Source organism: Chenopodium album, chromosome 2 (assembly GCF_948465745.1).
Source record: "Chenopodium album chromosome 2, dcCheAlbu1.1, whole genome shotgun sequence".
Lineage (NCBI taxonomy): Eukaryota > Viridiplantae > Streptophyta > Magnoliopsida > Caryophyllales > Amaranthaceae > Chenopodium > Chenopodium album.
The window spans coordinates 59,553,094-59,580,154 of NC_137835.1; the positions used below are offsets into that span (position 1 = coordinate 59,553,094).

Consider the following 27,061-nt stretch of genomic DNA (forward strand, 5'->3'; position numbering starts at 1 on the left):
CCTAAAATAATATCCAAATTTGACTGAATAGAATTATAAACTAATTTTTTATCCTACAAATTGAATTCTATATAATTTTATCCTACGTGGCGTGACACATGGCGAAAAGTTAAAACGCCAAGTGTCGTCGTCTCGTCGCCTGGCTAAAAGTTTAGCTTTATATATTAATAATTTTATCCTACGTGGCGTGACACTTGGCGTGTCGTCGTCTCGTCGCCTGACTAAAAGTTTAGCTTTATATATTAGTTATTATTATTATATGATGTTTTGTTTTATGGTTTTTTTTAATTGGGTTTGTGGGCTTATGGGCTAATGTTGTACTTAAAATAGCTGCACAAGGGTGCATCTTAGGCCAATTGGGTGCAGCTTCACAAGGTTTAACTCATCTCCGGATTGTGCACGGCTCCAGAGTCCAGCCCACAATAACTCTGGACTACGTTGCTAAACATTGAAACAACTCTTTCTCCGTATTTTTATTTTCTCGGGGTTTTTTCATTTCTTTTCGTTTTCGCACTCTTCCAGAACTCTCTCTTCATACAATCGCCCTTGAAATAGAAAAATCAAAAACACTCCTCGAAGAATAACTTCCTTAACTCAGCAAAAATGGCGACTGTTATGCAGAAAATCAAAGATATCGAAGATGAGGTAATCCAATCTATATCTGTTTTTCTGCGACTCTTTTATTTTTTTATTTTATTTTATTTTTTTTAATTTAATTTTCTTTGGTAGTTAATTTGTTATAATTTTATTGCTATTTGAAATTTATTTGGTGGTTAATTTTGTTTTAGTTGTCCAGTTAATTGAGATGGTTCCTATGCAATTAAATTTAGTTTTTTGGTATTGAATCTGTTATAATTTTATTTCAATTTGAAGTTTATTTGTTGGTTAATTTTGCTCAAATTAAAGTTGTGGAGAAAATTAAATTGATATGAGTTCTGTTTGTTATAATTAGTTTTCTGTTGTACTCCCTCCGTTTTTAAATACTTGCTTCATTTCTATTTTTTACAGTATTCATTTGTCCTAGACTAATGTTTGTGATTTATACATAAGAAAAAAATATAGTCTTGTGGGTATTTGTTGGAATCATCTCAACGAATAGGTTATTAAATTTCAATTGTTAGAATTTATACTTATTGATAATTTAAGATATTAGTGATCAAAGATTACCATCGGCATGCGTGTTCAAGAGAAATGGAGCAAGTATTTAAAAATTGAGGGAGTATTTTTTAAGTAATGGTTTATTTGATATTTGGATTCGACGGAGTGACTATATTTATTTCATGCAGATGGCAAGGACCCAGAAGAATAAGGCTACTGCCAATCATCTTGGACTGTTGAAGGTAATTATTGCTTAGTAATTAAGCTTTTCATCGTACGAAATTTATTTTTTTTCTTGTGGCATTGACATTATAGGGATGGGTGTGAATAGTTTTATTAATTTTGATTAGAGAGATGAACAAATAAGCTTCTCATAGCTATAAGCATTTACTTGAAATGAACAAAGATATTGAGAATAGGTGAGCTAAAGAGTAAGTAGGAAAAATATTTTGTTTTGGCTAATGCATCAAAGATTGCTTTGCGAATATCTTAATTTAAAAATCTTTATTGATATGTAATTAGAGATATTATGGTTAAAATTGTGCGTTACAAACGTGCTCAATCATAATGATTTTCAATAAACAAAGGGAGTTGTTCTTAATGTCTATTTTTCTTATTGATATAAAATTATAAATGTTTGGCGATAGCCAACTAGAATTGAGGAGTTATGGTCCGTTCTTAATTTTTAATGATATGATCTTATGTGACATGATTATTACAAGAATTAAGTGTTTAGTACCTAAAATAAGGGGAAGAGAATAAAGTCTAAGGCTTAGTTTGATTATGACCAATGGGGAATATTATCTATAGCTAATTGTAATCATCATTATTTGTTTAGTACCTGAAATATGGGGAAGGGAACAAAGTCTAAGGCTTAGTTTGATTGTGATCAACGGGGAATATTATCTATAGCTAATAGTATTCGTTATTATCTAATGTTTATGAACCTTATGTATATGAGGCCATTTTAATTCCTAAAAACTAGTTATGGTAAGCAAAAGTCATATTTAATTAATTCTAATCAATAACATTTAGTATGAATCGATGAAAATTGTATTTTATACAACAATATATATTTCTTTCATTTCTAAAAGCTCTTAACATTTACTCTTAGTATACAAATTATGATAATCGGATATAGAATGTTGATGTGGTGATTGGGTTTATGAATATGGTAAATACAATAAGATAAATGCTAACTAGTTAGGTGTAAAAACAAGTGGAAAAAGTAAGAGGGAGTGAGTGAAAATGTGTAAAATTGTAAATATTGTGGCGAAGAGGGGTAAGTTAGATAAAGGATTTTGCCAAAAGTGATATAAGTAGAAGTGTTTAGAAGAGAAACAGAAAAAGGTATGAACTTTAACAAAGAAGGTAGTATTTGTTAATCACTAAACACCAATTTTTATCATTAATATATCTAACACATATTGATTCAAGTCACTAAACGCTATTACTAAATACTAAATCTACTTAAACTAACTTTTGTGATTTAACTATGATGAAAAATAGTCATTTTATCCATTTAAATTTGTGTAAATGTATGTTTTCATAATACCAACTTTCTACAATTTTACTTATAAATTATTAGAGACATTCGCATTAATCATTAGTTTAATCAATAAAATCTATTCATTTTAGTTGAATTCAGGTGAAGTGAACAAACCCTTAATGATAGATTGTTAAATTTTTTTGTTTTTATGTCAAGATGAGGTGCACTAGCTCCTAATTAAACTCCTCAAGCTTTCCCTGTCTTATATCATTAACTTCTCTCACGTAACTTTTAGAAATTTACATCTGCTTTGGTCGAATGGATGTTACAATCTTTTTGATACCTTTCCAAAATTTAACAAATCCTTAAGTAAAATGCTACTTGAAACTTTGAAAGTACTATATTTTCCTTTATATTAAAGTACTCCCTTTGTCCTTAAATAAAAGTCTAATCAACCACAAACTTTTGTCCCTAAATTAGTATCTCATTTCTTTTCTTATTCAAACTTTTGTCCCTAAATTTCTTTTCTTGTTCATCTTCCTCTAAATGTGCAAAAGGCAAATAAGACATCTATTTGAAACAGAAGGAGTAGCATTATTGAAACCACTTATTATTTCAAAACCTTGATCCTAAAGAAGTAAAACACCCAATTAAAGAAGGCCTTTTTATTGGCTTATTGGTGTATCAATCAATCAAAGCCTTAATCCCATGAGTGCGGTTGGCTACATGAACCAAAAGTGATTATTCTGTATAGTCATCCACAAAAGATGATGAGTTTAGTTATGATCTAATTATGATGGGAGCCATTTAGCATAAAATGATGAGTTTAGTTATGATCTAAATTTTAGATATTCCATAAGTCTGTATTATATAGAAAATGCCTCGTGAATCTGAAAAGATATAGCTTTGATTTTATGATGGCTTATGGAATTTTCCAGACAAGTTGTGAATAGCCATGTTACTGGGGGGCTGAAGCTGAAATACACTCACATTAATCACACTACCAAAAATTTGTTTTTGGTTTGTTTACCATATTCTCCATTGCTTGTATGAAATCATATTCCCTGCATTCAGTTCCCATTATTTTATTTCTGAAGCATTCAATTCAATGAAAAAATGGCATATTTGCATAATGAAGTTGAATTTCTTTATTTTAACTTGTATAGTAATTAGTTAAAGTTATATAGTTATCAAAGTTTCTTTTGTGTTGCTGTGTCAATTTTGTGTCTTGTTCAGTTTCCTGTCAAGTATGAGAATATATTTTCTGGTTTGTCTTACTTTGTTTGGTTTGATTGTTTTAAATTTTCAGGCTAAACTTGCTAAGCTACGGAGGGATCTTTTGACACCCACCTCGAAAGGAGGTGGGGGTGCTGGTGAAGGCTTTGACGTAACAAAAAGTGGAGATGCACGAGTTGGGTTGGTTGGCTTTCCATCGGTTGGGAAATCAACATTACTAAATAAGTTGACTGGGACTTTCTCTGAGGTATTGCATCTTTTTCTCTGGTCTCATGTTCACAAGTTGTTGGCAATAAAAGGGCTGGACTGCTGGACTTGTTTCCTTTTGTTCTCTCTCTTTTATTCACTATTATCTTCTCTTGCATTTGCATGTACCCACACCTATTCCCGACTACCATCACACAAGTTTTCTAACTCTAATCTTCACACTCACATAGCCACAAGTACAGAATTCAGAAGGGGGTGGGGCGTGGAGGGGATGAGCTAGCAAATTAAAACAGATTAATTTTATTGAGCAGTAGACAACAGATGAAAGACTAAAGACAGGAGAAGACATTCTTGCTACTGGAAGTTCTCCTAATCCTTTTGTTTATGTTGAATAGGTTGCTTCTTATGAGTTTACTACATTGACTTGCATTCCTGGAGTGATAATGTACAGAGGAGCTAAGATTCAGGTATACTTCAGCTATCAATTTATCGCAATATTTTTGATATAATTCTAGGTTCAGTAGCTTGTACTTTGTTGTATCATTATATTCATTATGGTCAAAAGTTTAATGGAACATCATTTTTATTGGACAATGTATGTGTACCTATTGTTGTTTTGTAAGACTATACCCTTGTTTTCATTGGAATGTGAGGGTAAAAATGTTATTTTTTGGGGATGTGTCTGGTTTCCTTGAATATAATATATTGAGGTCTCTTATTGCATGATTTTGCTGGTGTGTCAGCTTTGAAAAGTCTGAGTTTTAAATAAAATTTTTAAGCTTCTAATGATGCTATATATGAGGCTACAAAGATCAGTGATAATAGTATGCCCAAGGCTCATGGAATTAAAGAATTGGGAGACCAAGAGAAGCCATCTTTTTGGAAGGGATCCAACGTGAACATGTTTTGATTGCTTTAGCCGTTTAGCCCTACATCCGGAGATAATTATTGCATTTAAAACTTCCACTCTGATTTTGTTAGAAGGATGTCTGAAGTGTCAACTCGATCATCTTATTATAATTTATATGATTTTCCCCCAAATTTATCTTAGTGTCTTATCAATGTCCGATTGAGTATCCAACATGTGTATTTGAGATGATTTGAAGACTCATAGTAGCACAGCTTCTACTCTTATTGCCAATCTGTCATAGGTATTGATGTAAGAAAACTGTAATAGCATGTCATTGTAAATCTTTTTATTTTCTGACATAAACTTGTGTACAATAAGCTTTTTTTTTTTTTTTTTTTTTTTTTTTTTTTTTTTGGGGGGGGGGGGGGGGGGGGGGTGGGGGTGGGGGGAGGAGGTTTAACAGTCTACTAATTGTTTGAATAAATTTAGGTCTCAGTAACTTGCCTAGCATATGTTGACCCAAGTTGAGCATTCTTCAATGCGTGTAGTGATCATCCACTTGCCTTTATTTGTTCTATATGTTGGGGTATCTTAATTCAAGCTATGTTAACCAAATATGTTTTTGTGACTTGAACCTAGAAATCAAGACAAGAGAATAGGCGGCTCATGTATGAGAATGTGCTCTGATTTTATTAGATTTGTCCATGTTGATATTTAGCTTCATCGCTTGTTTTATCCTCAATTTTGCCTTGATAGTGGAGTTGGATGGTGCATGGTCCTTTTTGTATTATCAATGAAGTGTTTGGAATATCGTCTGTTATACCTTTTAATTTAGGCCATCTACAACGCTTGTAACCTTGACTACTTGTCCATTTTAGAGCTGTTCTGTGATGCTCTTACACTTGCTATTAGTGATGGGACATCTCACTTTGTTAATTTGTTTGGCAGCTGTTGGACCTACCAGGTATCATTGAGGGTGCCAAGGATGGAAAAGGTAGAGGAAGGCAGGTAATAACTTATGGCTTGCTATTCATGTCTTTATTTGGTTGCTTTCGTTGTATATGAGTTCGCTGGATGTTATTCACTGTTCTTTGAACAATTCATTTTTCTTCCTTGCAAGCAAGATAGATCAGCTTAGTGTTTTTATAAAATTATATGAATTTCTTTAATGTTATCAATATTCAGCAACTATAGTTGAAATAATTTTACTGATTGTTGAATTAAATAGTAATAAAAAAAAAAATATGTATTATATAGTTTATTCTTATTTATCATTGTATGTTGGATTTGATTGGTGGACCATAAGATTGTAGAATCGTATTGAAATCCTACCACTCTTAACCTTTTACCCAAATATTTAAATGTTAAGAGATTTAAATCAGTGACATCGAGAGTATAATGATCAGGTAGCAAGTCATTTGTAGAGATGAACCATGGATCTGTCATTCCAAATTGTTAATCACAATGAATGCTGTTTCTTATAGAGTGAATCAGCTAATTCTATGCTGAACAGTTTCTGGTCAAATATTCCGTGAACTTAGCTAGAACTGTCAGAATGAAACTTTCAAATCCTGGGAGATTTGAAAAATATGCATGCATTCATCTTCATGCTGTGTTTCCCAAGGTTCCCAACCCATTTTGTATAATTTATCTTAAAAACAGTATGAAGAATCTGTGTAAGATAACCTAGATAATGGAAGAATCGTTTATTTGTAGAAACTCTGCTCATTTGTATTGATGTGAAATTTTAAATTCTGCTGTTGCTGCTCAACTGTTTAGTGTTTACTTATTTTCAGATTTTTGTTGGTATATATGATGTATCTTGTTTTTGATGTGGCAAGCCATTTTTGAGTAAATGAGTCCACTGAGTTTATAATCTTCCCTGGTACAGTTAATGTGCTGTCTTGTAGCATATTAAAGCTTTAGAACTTAATGACATTTGAACTCTGTTTCATGACCTAAACCCAGTCCTGGTTTTGCATTCTATGACCTCTCATATTCCACTTCTTAGCTAGGTCTAAGCAAACCAAACAAGTCACTAGGAGCCACCGTTATTTCTGTTGGAGGCTGTTTTCTGAAATTCTAATCTTTAATGAAATACTTACAACTAGAAGTGCATAATCACTTCGTCCCTATTCAAGCTTTCCATTTTTCCCTAACGGTTTGTTTAGATAGAAAAGTGGAAGGGAAAGGGAAGGGAGGGAAGAAGGAAATGGACGGAGAAGAAAACGTTACATGTTGCCCGCCAATCTTTCCAACATTGGAAGGATTTAATTCATTAAGAGGGAGAAAAAATGAATCCTTACCTTTCCCTTCCCTTCCCTTCGCTTCCCTTCCCTTTCTTTCTTTCTTTCCTAATAAATGGTATTCAAACAAGGAAGGATGGATCCCTTCTTTTCCTTTCCCTCCAACTTTCTCAATCCAAACAAAGTGTAAATGTTTGTCCCAAATGAACTTTCTAATTTTTTTGTGCTTCCCTTGGGGCTACTAGCAGTAGAAGTTCTTTCTTCTACTTAAAAATTATAGTCTCCATTTCTCAGCCGTAACAATGCCATTTATCTATGTTTTTCCACTCTTATATTTTTATTAAGACTAACGAATCCTTCCATTTCCCTCCTAACAAAAGATACCAAACAAGGAAGGATGGATCCCTTATTTTCTTGTCTCTTCCTTTCCCTTCAATTTTCATAATCTAAACAGATGTAAATATTTGTCTCAAATACACTTTCTGTTTTTCTCTACTTCCTTTGGGGCTACTAGCTATAGAAGTTCTTTCTTCCACTAAAAAATTATTGTCTCCAATTCTCTCCCATTATAAAAAATTGTACAATGCCATTTATCTATGTTTTTCCATTCTTACATTCATATTGAGAGTAGGCATTTAGAGAAATGACTATAACCCCACAATCAACCAAATTTTATTGAACTTGAAAGAGTTAAATGCAATGGTTCCTATTTGAGCAAGAATATTATAAGAGCAACTCTAATGGTTGCCAATAGGTAGTTGTTTGCAAGTCTTTAAAAGACTAAGCTAGTAGCTATACTATTGTTGCATATGCTATCCTGACAAATATTAGCAAACACAAATAATTTTTATTTACTAAAGTTAAATTAGGTTGTGGCTTACCATTGGGTGGGTAATGAGTCTGGAAGGGTTGTAGCTTTATCATGAGAGTTGCCGAAGGCATTATATACATGTGATCAAGGTTAGAAAGTTGCAGTTATGCATGGAACAAACCATTTTTTTAGCAGAATAGTTTGTTAGGAAGAGATCTCTATTCTTTGTGGTTATTAGCCAAACAACTACTTTTACGTCATGTTACTCAATTTGGGTACCCATGTATGTGTAAAAGTGTCCAACTTGGTCATTTTGTAAAAAAAAAATTCATGATGTTGTCCTAAAATGAAAATGAAGTGTCAAAGTGCCTTACGCTCTACTTATGTCCGGCTCGGCTTTTAAGGTGAAATTAAGGCCCTGTTCTTTAGAGCTGCTGTGCTGTGTTGTGCTGTCGAGCTGTGCTGTGCTGAGCCCTGCTCTGTTCTGCTCAAATTAAAGCTCTGCCTGCTCTATTTTCAAATAATAATTAATAATAACAATATTAATAATTAATATTCAATTATAATAATTAATATTGTATTGATGATGATAATTTATTATTCTGAATAATTATAATAATTATTAATATTAAAAATAATTTTTATAATTATTAATATTAATAATAATTAATATTTATTAATCATAATAATTATTAATGATAATAATTATCAATAATAATATTTAATAATTCAAACTATTAAGAATTAATATTTAATAATATTATTTATTAATAATTTCTAATAATTATAACAATTCTTTCAAATTAAATAAATAATAATAATAATTAATAACAATTTCTTTTATAAATATTTGATATTAGAATCACAATGTGTAGAAACATTTTATATGGGTATTGATGGTTAGTTCATTGAGTTGAATTATTTTTCAAATCTTTCCATACAATTTAGGAATTAAAAAAAAGAGGTTGTTTTCAAGTAGTACTTTGTATATCATTATTATTTTTAGTGTTAAAAATATATGATTAAGACAAATTTATAAGTAAAATCATTATTACTCATTAAATCATTTTATTTTAAAAATTTTGTGAAATAAATATAAGTAAACCATTGTCTTTTTTCTTTCTACTATTAACTTATGTTAAATATGGTACACATATATTCATGTTTTCACTCACCTAAATCAATGGTTAATAATGATAATGATAATGATAATGACAATGATAATGATAATAATAATAATAATGATAATAATAATAATCGGCTCGGCTGAAATGATCTGCCTGATGATCCCTGCTTTGCTCTGCTAGAAGCTAAAAAAAACAGGGCCTAAGAGTTCAATCAACTTAGCTGTCACTTCCTAGTGCTTGTTTGTGACAAGAATTGAATGAGAATAACAATATTAATTAGAGTATAACAATAAAATAGGGGAAAGGTTTAAGCTTTCATTGATAATGGCCAAAAGGTTAACAAGATAACTTGAGGCTATCACTCGCTAGGGGTAACTGCAGGTTACCAATCTCCTTACAATTGTTTTAATACTCAACATGACTAAGAGTCTACGATGCTAAACCATCTTCTTTATGTATACAAACTGTCACTTAAAAGTACTATAATATTTGTCTTTAGTTGCTCACCCTGTTGGCCTGTTGCGCCCTCCTTTGTGTTTCATGCCTTTGTCTGCTTCTAGCTGGTCCCCACTCTGATGTTGCATAATCTTCCCCCTCCTTTTGTATACTTGGAGTGGTGGTTGTACAGCAGAATGTGGATTCATCACATCACATCCCCGCAAATGAACCACCTTGTCCTCAAGGTGGAAAGATGGAAACGACAAGTTCAGATTATCAAAGACTTCTCAAGTTGCTCAAAACTTGGAAGACCTTTTCATTTGATCAAAGAAACTCCCCCTTTCACCCTTTGCCTGACTTCCAAAACATCCTCAGGTTTTGCAACCAATTCTAGATCAGTAGTAAACTAATAGGGTTCACTAGTACAGTAGGGTTGACGAGAACACTCCCTACTGCTTTCTTCAATTGAGAGATATGAAACACAGGGTGCACCGTGCAACTCAATGGCTATTCCAATCATGGTATAAAAACAAGGCCGCGACGTCTTAGTTGGGCCGTTTTGTAAAGGAAATTCAATTGACCGAACCGAGATTGTCCGCATCAAAAAGGGGTATTAAATAACGCCGCGATTTTGTCCGAATCAAACATTTCAACCCTAAATCACCCCATATCTCCCCTAATGGCTCAAATTTTTTTACTATGCCCCCATATCACCTCACTAATGGCTCTAATCCTCTACTATCTTGAAATCAAATTTGCATTGAGACAACCGTGGCATGGTCCGCGATCAACGCATCATAAGCGTTCCCGCGACACCGTAACCGTTCCCGTGATTGTAACCGAAACCGCATTTTTGAACCATAATTCCAATTGATGTGCTACCTTCCCAATGCATTGGAGTGTTTTAAATGGACCATAGAATTGTGCAGCTAGCTTTTAATAGGGTCTGCTAGCCAATGAACGTTGCCTATAAGGCTGCAAATCAGAAAAACCTCCCCACCCACTTCAAATTGTGCCTCTTTACGTTATGGATCAGCATACTTCCGCATTACTAGCTGTGCTCGATTCAAATTTAAACACAACTCATTCAGTATTAAATCCCTTTCTTTCCATTGCTCCTCAAAGCTTCCACTGCCATTTGGTTATTCCCCAACCTCCAAATTTCGGGGGATCCCTCCCATACAACACTTTAAATGGGATCATTTTTGTGGCCATGTGAGGTATAGGAGTACTTGGCCCACGACAACAATTGTGCCCAATTCCTTGGCTGAATAGCTACAAAACAACAAAGATACATTTCTAGGCCCTTGTTTACAATTCTGTTTGCCATCCGTTTGAAGATGGTATGAGGTGGAATGGTTCCTTCCAAAATTTAATCATAAATATCTTATCACGATTGGATACAATTGAAGCCATGTAAGTTTGACTACATACTTCCGAAAGAAATCATCCTTTGAGATGTCTTTCGCAATAACCCGTGGGATCGGTAATGGTTGGAAAAACCTAAGAGGTTTTTGTTGAGACACCTTGTTATGTTGACATACATCACAAGTTGCACCCATTCCCCAATTTCCTTGTGCATACCAAGCCAAAACTAATCCGTAGCCATTCGAAGATAAGTTTTCACCTCCCCCTCGGGACCACCCATCGGGAGTCATGATATTCCTTTAGAAGCTTGGGAATGAACTGTGATTTTGGTGGTAGCACTTTCCTTCCCTTAAAACCATTTGGTTCCCTTTTCTCCTCCTTTAGTTGTTGTTTGACCTCCCCCATCCACTTGTCCTCCTTGATTTCCCTATCCAACTCGGCCAATCCACAACCGCGGTACAAGACATCGACCCAAATTGCACTCCTAGCCCACCTTTTCTTGACGGAGCATCAACCACTCGGTTCGAGGCCTTACATTTATATTGGATTTCATAATCGAAATTTATTAATTTACGCATCCATTTGTGATACTCTTCACCCACTTTGCTGTTGTGTCAAGTAACGAAGACTTTGTTGGTAAGTCTGTATAATGAAGTGTTGGTCCATGATAAGATAAATGTTTCCATTTCATCAGTGCCAAACATATGGTCATTAACTCTTTCTCATTCACCAGTTTAGCCAGGATTTTTACCCCCAACAACTTGCTGAAATAGGCTGGGATGACCTTGCCACATCATTATGGCACCAAGCCCATAGCCCAAAGTGTCTGTTTCTAGTTTCTAAGACAAATTCCCGCTTAAATTTCACCATAGCTAATACCGAGCTGTTATCATGGCCCTCTTTGAGCCACTTCGCTTTACCGTCCAAAATTGTCCTTTTTCAATTTTGAAGTTATCAAACTAGCAATTGCGGTAGCACCCCATGAGGCCAAGAAAACTCTGAAGCTCTTAGATTTTTTGGCTCCTACTCCAAAATTGATTTTTATCTTATCATTATCATTCAATGTAATTGCTTTTATCTTATATGATGTGATGAACTCACATTTTGTTGTACAACCACCACTCCAACTATATAGAAGGAAGGGGAAGATTATGAAACATAAAAGTAGGGACCAAGTACAAGCAAACGAAGGCATTCAATGAAACACTAGGGAGGGTGCAACAAGGTAACCCAACTTTGATGATGTTGCATAATCTTCTCCTTCCTTTTGTATACTTGGAGTGGTTGTACGGCAGACTGTGGGTTCACCACAATTTGGTAAACCAAAAAAGTGGGGAAAGTTGGAATTCATGGGAATTGCAATTTCGGGTAGTTGTTTGGTTAGCACTATAAATTAGAAAAGGAGGAAGAGCTTCCTAGAAAATTTGTACTTCTAATAAAACATTGAAATTTAAGCACAGAACTTGTTTATGAGACATTCATTGGAATCAGAACTTTGTTTTTAGTGCTAGCAAAATTGCACAGGGGAAGTAACTTCCCATGAAATGTGAATTTCCAAAGGAATTTAATACCCATGTGAATCAAAAAAGTATTCTGTATTTTGGTTAGTTGCGTTGGGAATTAATTGCTATTGTAATTTGTGTTTCATAGGAAGTAAGTTCCTTCATATATCTCCCATGAATTTGCTAAAGTTGTTTCGGTGACATAAGGGAATTTTCGTTGTGTGAATTGTCAATGACATAGGGGGTAAGTAGTAAACTTTTCATGATGTGGGATCTCAAAATTCCTAGGAAGTTGTAATTCCTTCATTGCCTATGTCATCAAACAAGTGACCTAAGCATTTCCTTGGAATTTCCATTGTTTATGTTAAAAAAAAGTGTAACAAAAAAACACATAATTGATAGAACTACATGGAAGTATTTCTTTCTATGTTTTTACCAAAGTCATTGTGATACATTTCTAGTAACTGGCTCAATTTTATGATTTTTATGAACACTGTTATTTTGACCTAATACACCCCTGCTTATTGTTACCCAAGATGCTAAGGCTTTTGAACAGGGGATCAGTCCTATCAATAAAAAAAGTAAAAGTAGACCAAGTGCCAAAAAAGTTGTGTCCTTTACCTCATTTTGTAGTGATAGTTGCAACCTATTCCCCTTAAGACTAGCTCTTCTTTATCTCCCTTGTGTGTGTGTGTGAGTCAGTCTGTCAGTCTGTTATATTTTGAAGGATTATGCAATACCGATTTACAGCCATATTTTATCAAAGCAGACACGAGAAGACTTAAATAAACTTCTGTTTTTTTTTTCCCTTAAACTGTGCACCTCCCCCCCCCCCCCCCACCCTTTTTCTCCATCCTTACATTGCGATTAAAAAAGAATGGAGGAAGAACATTTTATTAGAAAGACCGTCTTAACATTCATAGCTGCTTGATTTAACTTCTGCTTCCTTAGTTTAAAACCTTTTGCACCTTCACTGAGTTTAAGTAAGCAATTTATGTGCTTTCCAGGTCATCAGTACTGCAAGGACGTGCAATTGCATATTAATTGTTCTTGATGCAATAAAGCCAATAACTCACAAGCGTCTTATAGAAAAGGAGCTTGAAGGCTTTGGCATTAGGTAATGTAAAATCTTCCATACTCTACTCTTCTCATGCATTGTAATTTACTCTTAATTTTATGTGGCATATGAAGATTAAGAACTCCATTTTTGCCTGCTCGTAGACCTTGTCAGTGTCATGGTCCCATGGTTTTAAATCTACTAGGCATTTTGTGAAAAGACGTGTGGTTGTAGTGCCTCCTATCTTCACTTCACACTTCAGTAATGATAAAACCCGAAGCATTTTAGGGCGCCTCATGGTTTTTATAGCTAACTAGTTGAGCCATCGCGCGCGATGCGCGCGATAGCCCAATAAACACGAATAGAGTGTTATTAATTTTAGTTTATAATAAATGTGTTACTAATTCGATTCATTTGTAGGTTGGGTTTTGGGTTTAGTTTTGAGAATTGATATTAAACTCTTTATGCGCGCGATCGCCCAATAAAGTAGAACCGAGTGTTGATAATTTGTAGTATAAGCAAACGTGTAATAGTAATTGCTATAGTTATTGTTAAAAATTACTGATATTGTAATAAAGCAGAAAAAATTATTGCTATGGTTTATAAACAAATGTGTAAAAGTAATGCCGCGATAGCCCAATTCACAAAAACTGGATGTAGATAAATGCTTATTCCTATAAAGTATACAAAAAAATTGGTTGTGAATGTTAGTATCTAAGAGTTGTGTTGTTATCGAATGCAAGTATTTTGAATTTTAAGTACATTTGGTACATTCGTTTGATGTAACTATTAATTTTGTTTTATAATTTGATTTTCTATTGAATATGGATATGAGCTCAATATTTGAGCTTCTTTATTTTTTAAAAATTAAAAATGAGTGATAATAAGTTTTTGTATATAAAATTAAACATAATGTATTAAAGGATACTATCACGTTATCTAATTTTCAATAAAAACGGAACACAATCGTATGAAAAATAATTAACCTATGTTCATTTAAAATGATTTACAGATAATTTGTTTTAAAATGACGTTTAAGCCAAAAAACGATTAGCAGAAATCAGAAATCGTTTCAACACACGTGTATATAAATACCATGCATAATAGGAAAAGATACTTTCTATTTCTAGATTTTTAAAATGTAATTTTTTTTTTTTTATGCAAATATGGGAGAACCCGTACACAATAACAACTAAGATACAACCATTCGTGGCAAGGCCACTCCTACGATATCCTCATGGAGTAGGTGCTTTATTTTCGATGGCGGAACATCGAAATAAATCACACAATCCGATTGGATGACACCTAAATTAGCCAAACTATCGGCCACTTCACCTAAGTTAGCCAAACTATCGGCCACTTTATTCCCTTCCCGATTACAATGAAAAACAAAAACAGACCAACCCTCCCAATTTAATAACCTGTGACAATTATTTAACATATGACAGCACTCCCCTCTTTGGGTAACTGGATTCTTAGAGCCTCCACGCAAGCTTGATTATCCAACTGTAAGTGTAGCTTCTGTATGCCCATTGCCTTTGCCATCTCAAGGCCAATCTCAACAGCAGCTAATTCTGCCTCGAATGCAGAGCATAAACCAAGAGGAGCAGCAAAGCCCTTGATGAAGATCCCACGATTATCTCTGATTACAGCCCCTGCTCCTGCGAGTCCTAGTGTGCCATTTGAAGCCCCATCTATATTGAGAGCAAAGAAGTCCATAGGAGGTGCTGACCATCCAATGAATGCTTGCTTCCTGTCCTTTTGATCAAGAAAGCTCCTTCCAGAAGAACCACTTTCATACATTGCGGCCTATGTTACATCAACACAGTTTCTGATAAAGTTACCAGGGTTGATAGGGATTTCAGCATTCCTTCCAAAACAAACACAATTTCTCCACTTCCAATTCCAACACAAGGCAAGAGAGAAGCAAGTTGGCCATTTTTCTGAATATATCAAACCATCGCTTTGAGATTCTTGCTAACCCATTCCTTTAGATTACCATTCCAAAAGGAAGGGTAATTGGCAGATGCACCTATGTATGCCAAATTGCACGGGCTGCTGGACAGTCACTATAGCAAAACACTATATATTGAATTGAAGAATTTCTAAAGTTGTACTATAATGACCAGAAACCACAGTTAAACACATTTAGTTTTTTTTTTTTTTTTTGTTTTTTTTTTTGGTAGGAGAAATTACTAATCAATTTTATAAAACCTTAAGTAAACACCACCTAATTTTCTATTTCAAATTGGAAAGATCTTAATTCATATACAAAACCGATGAATGATCCCTATCAAATTTGAAATTATCGTTTGCAACCATGAATCTTTATATAAATAAATAATGCGGTCTTTAGAGTTTTTATATAAAGAATATTTTTTTCATATAAAAAAACTATAAATAAATACAGACTGCATTATTTATTTTTTTATATATATAAAACTATTCGTTATATAAATAAATCGATCAAGCCACAAACCACTCCTGATTTATTTTCTCTCTCTCAACCCCCTCTCTCTATCCCAGCCCTTCTCTAACTTGGGTTCTTCTTTCTCGATGCATCCCTCTATCCATGCTCCTCTCTCGCTCTTTCCCATGTCCCTTTTTTTTTTTCTCTCTTTCGCACACCTTCTCCCTTCCCCCCATCTCTCTCCCTCTTCTCCCAACTCATTCCCATACCTTCTTTTTCTCTCATTTTGTCTCCTGCCTCCCTCTCTCTCGGCCCCTTTCCTTTTCCGGTATGCCCTTTTCTCTCCTGGCATGCCCTCTCTTGACTCCCCAATATATAGATAATTTGGTGTCACATTTATCCATCATCCTTTATATTTTATTTTGACTCATATGGTTTTACAAACTTATTTAAAATCTTTTTCAAAAGTATTGTTTACCAACTCCAAGTTTACATACTAAAGATGATCCTCTAAACAGTTTACATACTAAATAAATTGTGCATAAGGTGTTGAACCCACATCTTATGCACGATAGCATAATGCTTCACCAATTAAGCTAATAGCCTTCATATACACACAAATTGCTATGATACAATCTTAAATACCCAAATTGCCTCAAATTAAACTACACACATCTGACATCTTAAAGCATGTTAATTGTAAAGGTTAAAGAATAAAGCAAATCAATCCATAATCTCTTTTTAGTCAAAATGTTATGAACTAAAAGACTCATAACTTCAACTTAAAGCACAAGATGAACAAAGGACAAAATAAATTTGATTCATGAGTACCACTTCCAAGGTTTGGACGACTAAAATGGAGGCATTCACATTAAAAAAAAAATAGTAGTAATTAAGTATTAGTTCTTTAAATTACACCTGGTATTCACTTTCTTTTGTTATAGTAGTTAATACATTTACATAAAAAAGACTTAATAGGCAGCATAGACACATTACAGCAAGGCCCTAAGAAATAGAAGTAGGCAATATTATTGTAATTAACTATGGGATTTTCAAACATATTAGAGTAGTTGCATGAGTTCAATTGATTAAGAAATATTTACAAACAAAATGTAGCATACCTCTTTGACAAACTCAATAGGACGATGTTGAAATCGCATATCATACCTATGAAGAGCTTCCGAAGAGAACTGCTGTTTGTCGAGCCACCATAGCAAGGGGATCAAGTGCTTACTTGGTTACATGATAGATCAGCTAAACAAAGTCCATCCTGCAAAATTTCAGCCCAAACAATCACTAATTAGAAGCATGTAACTTCTTACACCTCCCTTTTAGTATATAGACCATAGTCAGATTTTGGAGCAAGTTAAGACCATTAATTTGAAGAAAACCAAACAGAAGCAATTGTCAACTAAAATCAGAGAATAGAGCTTATCAGAGTGCCACTTTATTTAATAATTTAACAGGAACATTGCAAATTAAGCAAATTAACCTGACACTTACTTGGATTAACGGAAAAGACTGGACATGAAGCATGCTAGTTTCAAACTCCAAGAGAGCAATAGCAAAAATAGATAATCAGCGTAGTAAAGCTAAACTAACTTTCTAAGCCCAATAATAAAAGGAGTAAATAAATGACATAGCCCCCAAAATAATTACAAATTATAGGGACAGAGATAGAATCAAAGAGGGTAAAAACTCAGAATTTCAAATCAAAAACCCATATTCAAAAAGAAAAGAAAAATTGGAAACAAGCCTTTCAATTTCGAGAGTAGACTAAAATATTGATTCCGAAAAAGATGATGAAAAAAAACAGAAAAAATTATAACAATCTTCTTAAAAAAAAATCATACAAACATAAATTACTCACAGATTTCAATTATTCATTTTATTTAATTTTTCATAGGCTGAATCTCTTGTCAATGTTTAATCAAGGAAATGAAATAGGTGTGATCTACCTGAGTGCTCAAAATGAAGGACTAACTGCAGAAGATACCACTGTAGTCCATCATCATCAACTCTTTCAAAAACTCAACGCATTAGCACAAACCTGTAAAAAGACATCAAGTCACTTGATTTAGCTAAAAAAAACAGTAAAGAATATGAACCACAACTGATGGTGATATGATGATATGTAGTTTAAATACCTATTTCACCCTAACAAAAGATGTTGATGATCAACTTTGTCATTCTAAAAGTGGCTTCAATGTTAAAGACTGGTCATATTTTAAATCCGTTGCAATATACAACTTTGAATTCTGGACAACTAAGCTGCCACGTTCAAAACTTCAAATGATCTTCCTTGCCTACTTCATAAGTTCAAGTGACATATCTAGCATCATTAGGTCTTCATCATACATTTATTGCTTTGAAAGTCACTAAATCTGTCATGAATAGATATATTCAGAGGAATTTTCTCTCACCCCTTAATCTTAATTCACATTTATCAACAATAAAGTCCATTATAGGTCAATTATCAAATTTAACACCCTGTCACAATTAATCAAATAGCAATAACATAATTGAACGTTACCCAACATAAAAGAAATTAAACGAAACAAAACTTGACAAACTCACCATACCGCCTTCAGCATCCTCCTGTTCCCTAGCAAGTTCTTGTAGGAACCAAGCAACACTACCTTCATCAGCAACCTCTTGCTTCAACTCTAACAATTCTATAATGAGACTTCATCTCGATTAGGGTTAGCAAACGCTTCCTATACACACAAAAACAAAAACCACATTGACCCTTCCATTAATTAGTAATTACCCACAAAACCCATCATTACAAATAATTTAGAACCTCTTAAAAAAAAATTAAAATTCAACGTGACGATCAGGGACTTCCCGTACATTGCTCAAATCCTATAAATATAATTCAAATTTGCACATAAAACAAAAATTAAAAATATTGTTAATTTTCCACAAATATAACTTAAATAAAAAGCAAGAAATTGGGAAATTTGGCATGTAAAATCAAGAATCTATCGGGAAAGATCATTGATATTGCCCCACCAAATAATGGGTGCTCAGTACATGCATTATCCACCATATTTTAAGAAAAAAAAAACTGCATTTCAAGCAAAAAGAAAACACAAAAATCAACCAATTTAAAGAGAAGACGATGAATTAAACCACGAATATAGTAATGAGAAATTGACAAAACCCAAAACATTCATACCTATCATACCAGAAAGTTGTTTTGCCACTTTTCATAGCGCCGCAAATGAATACAACAGGAGACAACATTCTGATAAAACTTTTTGCTATGGTGTCTGCAGCGTATAAGAGGCAAATAGCAGGAGATAAGCCCGACCTTAGACAGAGTGAAGAAAAACAGTCTTTTTTGACAAGGCACGTGCAAATTTGAAATCACAAAGCTAAAAAAATAGAAGCAAGAATAAGCTTTTTATACTGAATAAATTTAACCTTAATAACGCATAAATTTAAAACTACACATTTGTATAAAAGAGGTGAAGACAATAATGTAACAAAAACTGCAGCTAGAAAGGTGCAAGCCAGATTGCCGATTCACGAGTCATTATGCTCTTCAAAAGATGATACCAGATTGCAAGCATTGATGTTGGTCTTATTAGTTACGAGTACCCTGTAATGCTAACATAAATATCTAGATAATCAAACATCAACATAAATATCAAGATAATCTAACATCACAGCGCACTTGAGCTATTAGAGAGTAATTTCATAGCACCGATGATATGTCATTGAGATTCTATGGCATCACAAGGCAAATGCATAAGCAGGTGCACACTTGCCTAATTATATCAATCCTATTCACTTTATAATACTCCTTATTTATCAGAACATATCAAACATCCAATCATATCTATTATGGAGTATAATTCAGCAGATCACACTACTAAGTTGCAGTCTCGCACCACATTACACCATTGAAACAAAAGTTATCGACTTCGTTGTCAATCAGCTGCAGTAAGCACAAGATAAACAACACCAACGCATACAAACTCAGAAAAACATATTACAGATAACACAGATTTGCCAATGCCGATGATAATACATCGAAATTCTCCGAACCAAAGACTAAAACTACATAATTGGAAAATTTTACAGAACAGAAAATACCTCAAAATTCTGAAACAACCCAACAACATACATACTGTATTTCTTAGCAAATGCCTCAGCTTCAGCAACTGAATTCAATCTAACAACCGGCTCACCCGTCTTCTTCCTTGCCCAAGTCAGTATCTCCTCCCTAATCCAAAACCACATCTTAAAAATTTCCGAAAAAAATCCAAATTAAATATACCCTTCAAATTCAAATTTAACAAAACATAAAATTAAAATTACGCAGAAAATCCACCAGTATAGTGATGAGAAGTGCCATTGATGAAAAGAAGTGCCAATTAGTTGATGGTGACCAGCCCACCTCCCCTACCCCGAGCCTACCTACTCGCTAACCCCCAAATCCTCGACCCTACTCTTCTCCACGATCCTACTGCTCCGTCCTTAAACAATTTTTGTTCTTGTCTCTCCTTCCCCAAACACCACCACTACTCCACCCCTCTCTCAATCCCCACCACCACTATACCACTCTAGTCCCATCCCACCACCAGAACCGCCCCTCCCCTTCTTGACTATTGCTGCCAACCTCCCCCTCACCCAACAGGCCAAACCTCCCACACAACCCACCAACCAATCTCTATTCCACCCCTACCCTTCTACAACCCCGATTCCACCAATTTCCGACCACCGTAACCAATCCTCACCACCAAAAACTTCCACACCCACACACCCCACCAACGAGCCAGAATCCCCCACCTCACCCAACCACAACTCCCTTCTCCCTCACAAACAGCAGCCACTGGCCCTGGTGCCCTGCTGTTGCTCCATCTCCTTGCACCAAACAGAACAACCCCACATCACCAATTCTTCAATTGCGCACCAAATCACAGCCAACGCCACCAATTACCGCCAATCCGCCACCCACAATCATCAATTTGATACCGTTTTCAACAATTTCTCCCTCCACCGTTGATTTTATTGAGATTCGGTATTGATGATGATGGTGAGCATGGCCTACCGTTGGTTTGGTATCTTCAGTACTAATATTTTAAATAAATTTACCCCACTATAAATATTAAATAAATTTACCTAAAAAATTGAATTTGTATCTTCTCGAGATCATCTCAAAGTTCTTCATTTCCAGTGAGCTTCTCTCATATTCAACCTTTACAATCCCCTGACCCACAGATCTTGGATCTACTTGACCTTCCTCTGTAAAAGCAATAAGATGTTCAGTAAAAATCAAAGTAAAATCAAACCAACAGGCCTAACTTCTACCACAGCATTATTCATGAGAAGAGGATCAAAATTTAAAATTTATATTTTTAACTTCTGTTTATAACTTGTGCTTCTTAATTACACTCAAACTTGTTATACAAGTTCCAAATTCAAGATACGCTCCAAATCCAAAACCCTAGATTCGTACAGTTCATGACTTTCCTAATCTTGCTATCTATGCCCCTAATGTATACCAAATTAACCAAAACCCTAAAGGACTTGTTTACCATCTACTTACAAGGACTTGAAAATTGTCTATCATGAGGTATAAAATTTCATACTTTATGGGGCAAACAGATATAAATAAAAAAAATTTAATAACCCTTGAAAGCTAAAGCATATCATAGATTAGAAAAATTTAGAAATTTACCCATAAGATTAACACGAAGACGACTGCTAAGCTCCACAAAAAGCTCAAACATCGAACCTAAATCGCCGACACTGCCATGATGATAAAGCAAAGTAGATGAGGCTTTAGCGTTTACATACATAGCTACAGCTCGTTCCCCCTTTGAATTTGGAGCTTTAAAACATCAATGCCAGGAATTGACAATAATTTCTCGCCACCAGAATTTAATCAGAGATCACCGTGTATACATTAGAGCTCACAGAAAAAAAATGAAAATTTAGCAGCAATTGATGAATTCACTCCCCCACCCCCGTTCTTTTTCTCTCTCATCAGATATTCCTGTTTCAAAAACCTTTCCCCCAAACATCTCCTCTTTTATGAAAACCTAAAAAATTTCCAGCTTAAAATCGATAATCCGGAAAAATTCAAGCCCAAAATCGACAACCTTGATAAAACTAAGCTATATTAAGACTCAGAGACCACCAAGACAAAATCCAAGTAAAAATTAGCAACCTAGAAAAATCTAAGCAAAAAATGCAATGACCCAGTTACACAGACCAAAATTATTGAACTGAAAATCGATCACCCAACAAAAAAAATGAGCTGAAAATTGAATACGTAAAAAAAAATTTAAGGTCATAAATCATAATTAACAACCTAAAAAAATTAAAGTTTGTATAAAGATGACCCTTTAAAGCTCAATCAAACCATGTAAAAGTAGGGGCGGAAGCTGAAAATAATGTAAGTTCCAATATTTTAAGGTACCCTAATATAAAATTGAATTTAACAATAATCACAATAGCTAGATTAACCATAGACTAATTTAGGAAAATTATGAACAACATATCAGAGTAATTGATTTCAATAGGAGTAGTATTTTTTTCGATCCCAAGAATCTCTTTTTTTAGCCATGAAATATAACCACACATATAACCCAATGAATCTCACATTATATCCCAAATTATAGGGGGGAAAAAAAGCAAAAAAATTGTACCTTAATTGAGTGAACAGAAGGCTACGATTCTCCATAAGTTTTTCCAATCCACCCCTCTGATTTCAACACAGTTAATCTAACCTAACAAAGGTATGAATAACCAACATCAGAGTAAAAACAAATAGTTTTATGTAGAAAGATACAAGGATATAATTTTCTACCTTTAATTGAATGCATAAGGATCATTTGATCATCTCCATCAGCAAGCATATGGATTCAGAATTTCGGAGACCCACTGCCCTAACTCTCTGCATTATGAGACTATATCATCAATTATTTTGTCCTCTAATTTATTGGTGACTTTCAAAAGCAGCAACCAAGCATATTAAAAAAAAGTCCAAACCATGAGTAGAAAAAGCAATCAACAGTGTAGGAAAATTTATGAACCTAAGCAAGATAAAAGAACTCATCTCTAATTATTGTGATAAAACTCAGCATACCTACAAACAGAACAAGAGAAAATGATAGCTTTCATTACAGGATAAAATCTAATCAGATTAAATTATATATCAATGGTAATCAAAGCATGTATGCATCATTTGTGTTTCTACCTATACAATCTAGAAATGTTTAAAAAATAAATAAAAATAAAATCATACAAACAAGAAATTACTCACACAGAGTACTTAATTATCTGAATCCTAAAATTGAATCAGAGTAACATGTAAAACGGCATACTCTGATTGAAGAAAAAATATTCAAATGATTTTATGTAGAAAGATACAAGGATATATATATTTTTTTACCTTAAATCAAATGCAGAAGGATCATCTCCATTAATAGATCCTTGAGCTCCCTTTAAATCCAAAAAAATCAAAAAAAGAATCATCAGCTTTTAACGAATGTAAGCTAAAACGTAAAAACATATAAAATCAAATAAATTTCATCAGATCTTGATAAATGTAATAAAAAAAAAAACCCTTCACAAATCCTGAAAGTAAGCTAAAAACTTTATAATTCAACAAAATAATTAAAGAACCATACCTTCATCAGAAGCCGCTACAATGGAGAGTCGAAGAGTTTGTGAAAAATGGAAATAAAATAGGATGAACCGATCCTAACTACATAAAAGAAGAAATTGGGCATTGCTAAGAAATTAATCTAAGAGTATATGATTGAAGGATCCATTAGATGAAATTGGGCATTGCCCTGAATCCTAATTCATTATAACAGATAATTAGGGATCCCAAAGAATAGCAACATTTTATTTGACGCCGTAACTGCAACTGAGTTATTTGACATTGACCATTCAAAAGCTTTTTCCATTAATGCTTGATCAAACTCCACCGCACCATTGAAGCGAGGTCGGCGGCGAAGAGTGGAGATAAAATATGACGGTAGTTGTGATGATGGTGGTGGTGGAGTGATATTGAAATCTCTATGCTTGGTGATGAGGTCTTTCATGTTGAAGCAAAATTTAACATTCTTTCATGAGTGCAGTGAAGAGAGAAAATGAAGTGAGAAAGGAAAGACTGGTTCAAAGGAGAGAGAAAGCAAATCGAAGAATTGAATGGTGGAGCATGAAATGAAAAGGGGAAAAAGCAGGACTGAAACAAGACTAAGGAGACAAAGTGCTGAAATCAAGCATGAAGGGCAATTTCGAAAGTAAAAAAATAGCTTGAGGGTATAAACGGAAGCACACTGTAGATTTTAAATAGTAACACAACTTCTGGTTTTTATAAGGGTAGAGATTTTATTGTCTATTGATTTGACTGTGTCTGTAATTTTTTATTTTTTTTTTTTTCATTTCTATCATGGTAACTGACCATTTGGTTTTCTGTATTGACGGTACTGTGTGTTGTTAGATGTGCATAATTTTGTACTCTTTCCTTTTGTATGTCCCTGCCTTACTCTTGTGTCTTTCTGGGAGCAGGTTGAACAAGGAACCCCCCAATTTAAGTTTCCGAAAGAAAGAAAAGGGTGGTATTAATTTGACCTCAACAGTTGCCAACACACATTTGGATCTAGATACAGTGAAGGCAATATGCAGTGAATATAGGATCCACAATGCTGATATCACTCTTAGATTTGATGCAACTGCAGACGATCTCATTGATGTTATTGAGGGAAGTAGAGTTTATATGCCGTGCATATATGTCATAAACAAAATTGATCAGATCACTCTTGAAGAGTTGGAAATTCTGGATAAACTTCCTCATTACTGCCCAATCAGGTAGGTTACTCTTGTTATCAATCAGATTTGGTTGTCTTCTGTTAGTTCTGTGTGATAAATTTCGTTTTCTTTCATGGCTTCAGAATTAATATCACCTCCTTTATTCCTGGTTTTTATTTATATGTTTATTATATTATTGATTATATTTATGTTATTTTTGTTAAGAATCTAATGTTTGGCAATCCCATTATTATAATAAAATTTCGTTGTCTTTCATGGCTTTGTAATTAGGAATTGCTGAACGAGTTATTTTCTGAATTGTAGAAAGTCTCAGATGTTTTATGCTGTGGTCTTACTAAGAGGTCATTAATTTTTTTTTGGTACTTTGTTTTTAAATTACTTGTATTGTTGCATAAGAATCATTATTAATGCTTCCTCCTCCCCCCCCCCCCCCCCCCTCTTTGTATCCAAAGTCCAAAAAATCCTTTTGCATTAATATATTGTCCTTTTGTGTTTTTACAATGCCAGCACAACTTCAGTTGATTCTGGTGAAGATTAACAGCCACTTCTTGTTTTGTTGAAATCACTTTGCAGTGCTCATCTAGAATGGAACCTTGATGGTTTGCTGGAGAAGGTCTGGGAGTACCTGAACCTTACTCGTATTTACACAAAACCAAAGGGTTTGAATCCAGATTATAATGACCCTGTCATCCTTTCATCTCGGAGGAGAACTGTGGAAGATTTCTGTGAACGAATTCACAAGGATATGGTTAAACAATTCAAGAAGTAAGTAATGTTGTTGATGCCTAAATTTATACTGCATTGTGGAATGTGGATGTTTCTATTGTCCATGGAGAAATAAAACCAATGTGCCTCATCACTCGTGAGTTTATCTTAAACCATATAGAGTGACATTCCATAGGAGCAAGGAAAGGAATATTAGCACGCCTTGCTAAGGCTACTCAGATTTTTTCTGTTGAAGCTTGTCTTTTAACTCTAGCTTGCATGACCCCTTCTGTGAGTATGAGTGTGGATGTTTCATGCACTTGTTCATTTTGAATACTTAATTTTGTCTACGCATAGTTTTAATTGGTGATTATGTCTGTTTTTCCACTAACACAGATCACTTCCCCCAACTAAAATAATTTCAACGACAATCAGTTAAGTGAAAAAGGCTTCCAACAAGTTTCCTGTGAGTATATAGATCATCCAATAGCTCTCCTTAATTTTAAGGCTAGGCTCTTGTTCTAAACCGCTTGCAAAGTTACCAGCTTTGATTAGAATTCTATTTCATACTTGCATTGGGTTTCAAATCTCTGGGTTCTTAGTGTTTTCTTTAGCTCATTTATCAAACCTTAGTCATTCAATACTATCGAAAACTCTTTTTGAGTCTTTGCTTAATCTACAATAAGAAAAAGTGTCTTTGCTTGATCTACAATAAGAAAATACTATGTTATTAATTTTCCTTTTCTCTGGCACAGTGCTCTTGTCTGGGGATCTAGTGTGAAGCACAAGCCTCAAAGAGTTGGCAAGGTTAGTCCTGGGATTCTATGCTCTTTTTCTTTCCACTCTTGATGAAAATGATTCTTTATTCTTCTGATCATGCATTTTTTGGTGCTTTCTTGTCAGGAACATGAACTCGAGGATGAAGACGTGGTTCAAATCATCAAAAAGATCTAACTGAGCCTGTCATGCGTAATTTAAAAGAATTGACAACCAGCATAATTCCGGAGAAATTTTTGTTAGGGAATATTGTGGCAAAAGGTACAAAGGTCATGTTATTGATGCGTAGTTCAGTTCTTTTCTGTGATGGAGGATTTGGCTAGCTTGTACGTTGTGTTTTCTACAGACAAAGCAGAGTGTTTCAGAATGAGCATGTTGATAGGAGCGTTGTTAAACCTGATGTTGGTAGCAGATATAATGTCATAGGGGTATGGCTTATGCTACTAGAGTTCATTGAAAATATGATTTTACTATCTTTACGTAGCGTTCCTGGATATTGTATGGGGTGAAATGTTTTATTGTATTTTCAGTGACTGCATAGTCTATTGTATTGTCAAACTGAATGGTATCCGTATCCCAGGTATAGATTGAGGATTGAGAATTTGAGACCGGTGAATAAACTCCAAACATAAGTCAATACAAGTTAGATTGTGCCTACTTAGAATGAATGTAAATAAACTAATACAAGTTAGATTATGACCTACTAAGAGACATGGAACTGTGATTGTTGCTATATTTGAAATCAATGTATAATGTAAATAAAATTCTACTCATAAAAGGAGAGAACCAAGCTCTTGAAGTTTATTTAAGAACCAATATGTTAGATTTTTTAAGCTTACTAAAATACAATTAGTATTATATTGGATCACGGTACTCCCTACCCAATATACTTGAGTTATTTTGTCTAAGTCTTAGTTTATTTTGTTTAAAACCTTGTGTTA

The 27,061-nt window shown here is 34.2% G+C and overlaps 1 protein-coding gene across 1 annotated transcript; it reads left to right on the forward strand.

Moving 5' to 3' along the window:
• Positions 1-481: 481 nt before the first annotated feature.
• On the forward strand, positions 482-26,726 carry LOC145599048 (developmentally-regulated G-protein 3-like). The gene is made up of 10 exons (XM_081655464.1): positions 482-645; positions 1,287-1,340; positions 3,897-4,070; positions 4,426-4,497; positions 5,829-5,888; positions 13,380-13,489; positions 24,378-24,677; positions 25,212-25,403; positions 26,099-26,150; positions 26,247-26,726. Exons 1-10 carry the CDS (start codon positions 604-606, stop codon positions 26,295-26,297), a joined length of 1,107 nt encoding a protein of 368 aa, XP_081511590.1. The 5' UTR covers positions 482-603; the 3' UTR covers positions 26,298-26,726.
• The last annotated feature ends 335 nt before the right edge of the window (positions 26,727-27,061 follow it).

Bases quoted from the DNA above. Each gene is read 5' to 3' on its own strand.
- LOC145599048 (XM_081655464.1), top strand. From the start codon at position 604: ATGGCGACTGTTATGCAGAAAATCAAAGATATCGAAGATGAG. The intron at 1,341-3,896 runs GTAATTATTGCT...TTAAATTTTCAG, and splicing joins ATCATCTTGGACTGTTGAAG to GCTAAACTTGCTAAGCTACG. The intron at 5,889-13,379 runs GTAATAACTTAT...TGTGCTTTCCAG, and splicing joins GAAAAGGTAGAGGAAGGCAG to GTCATCAGTACTGCAAGGAC.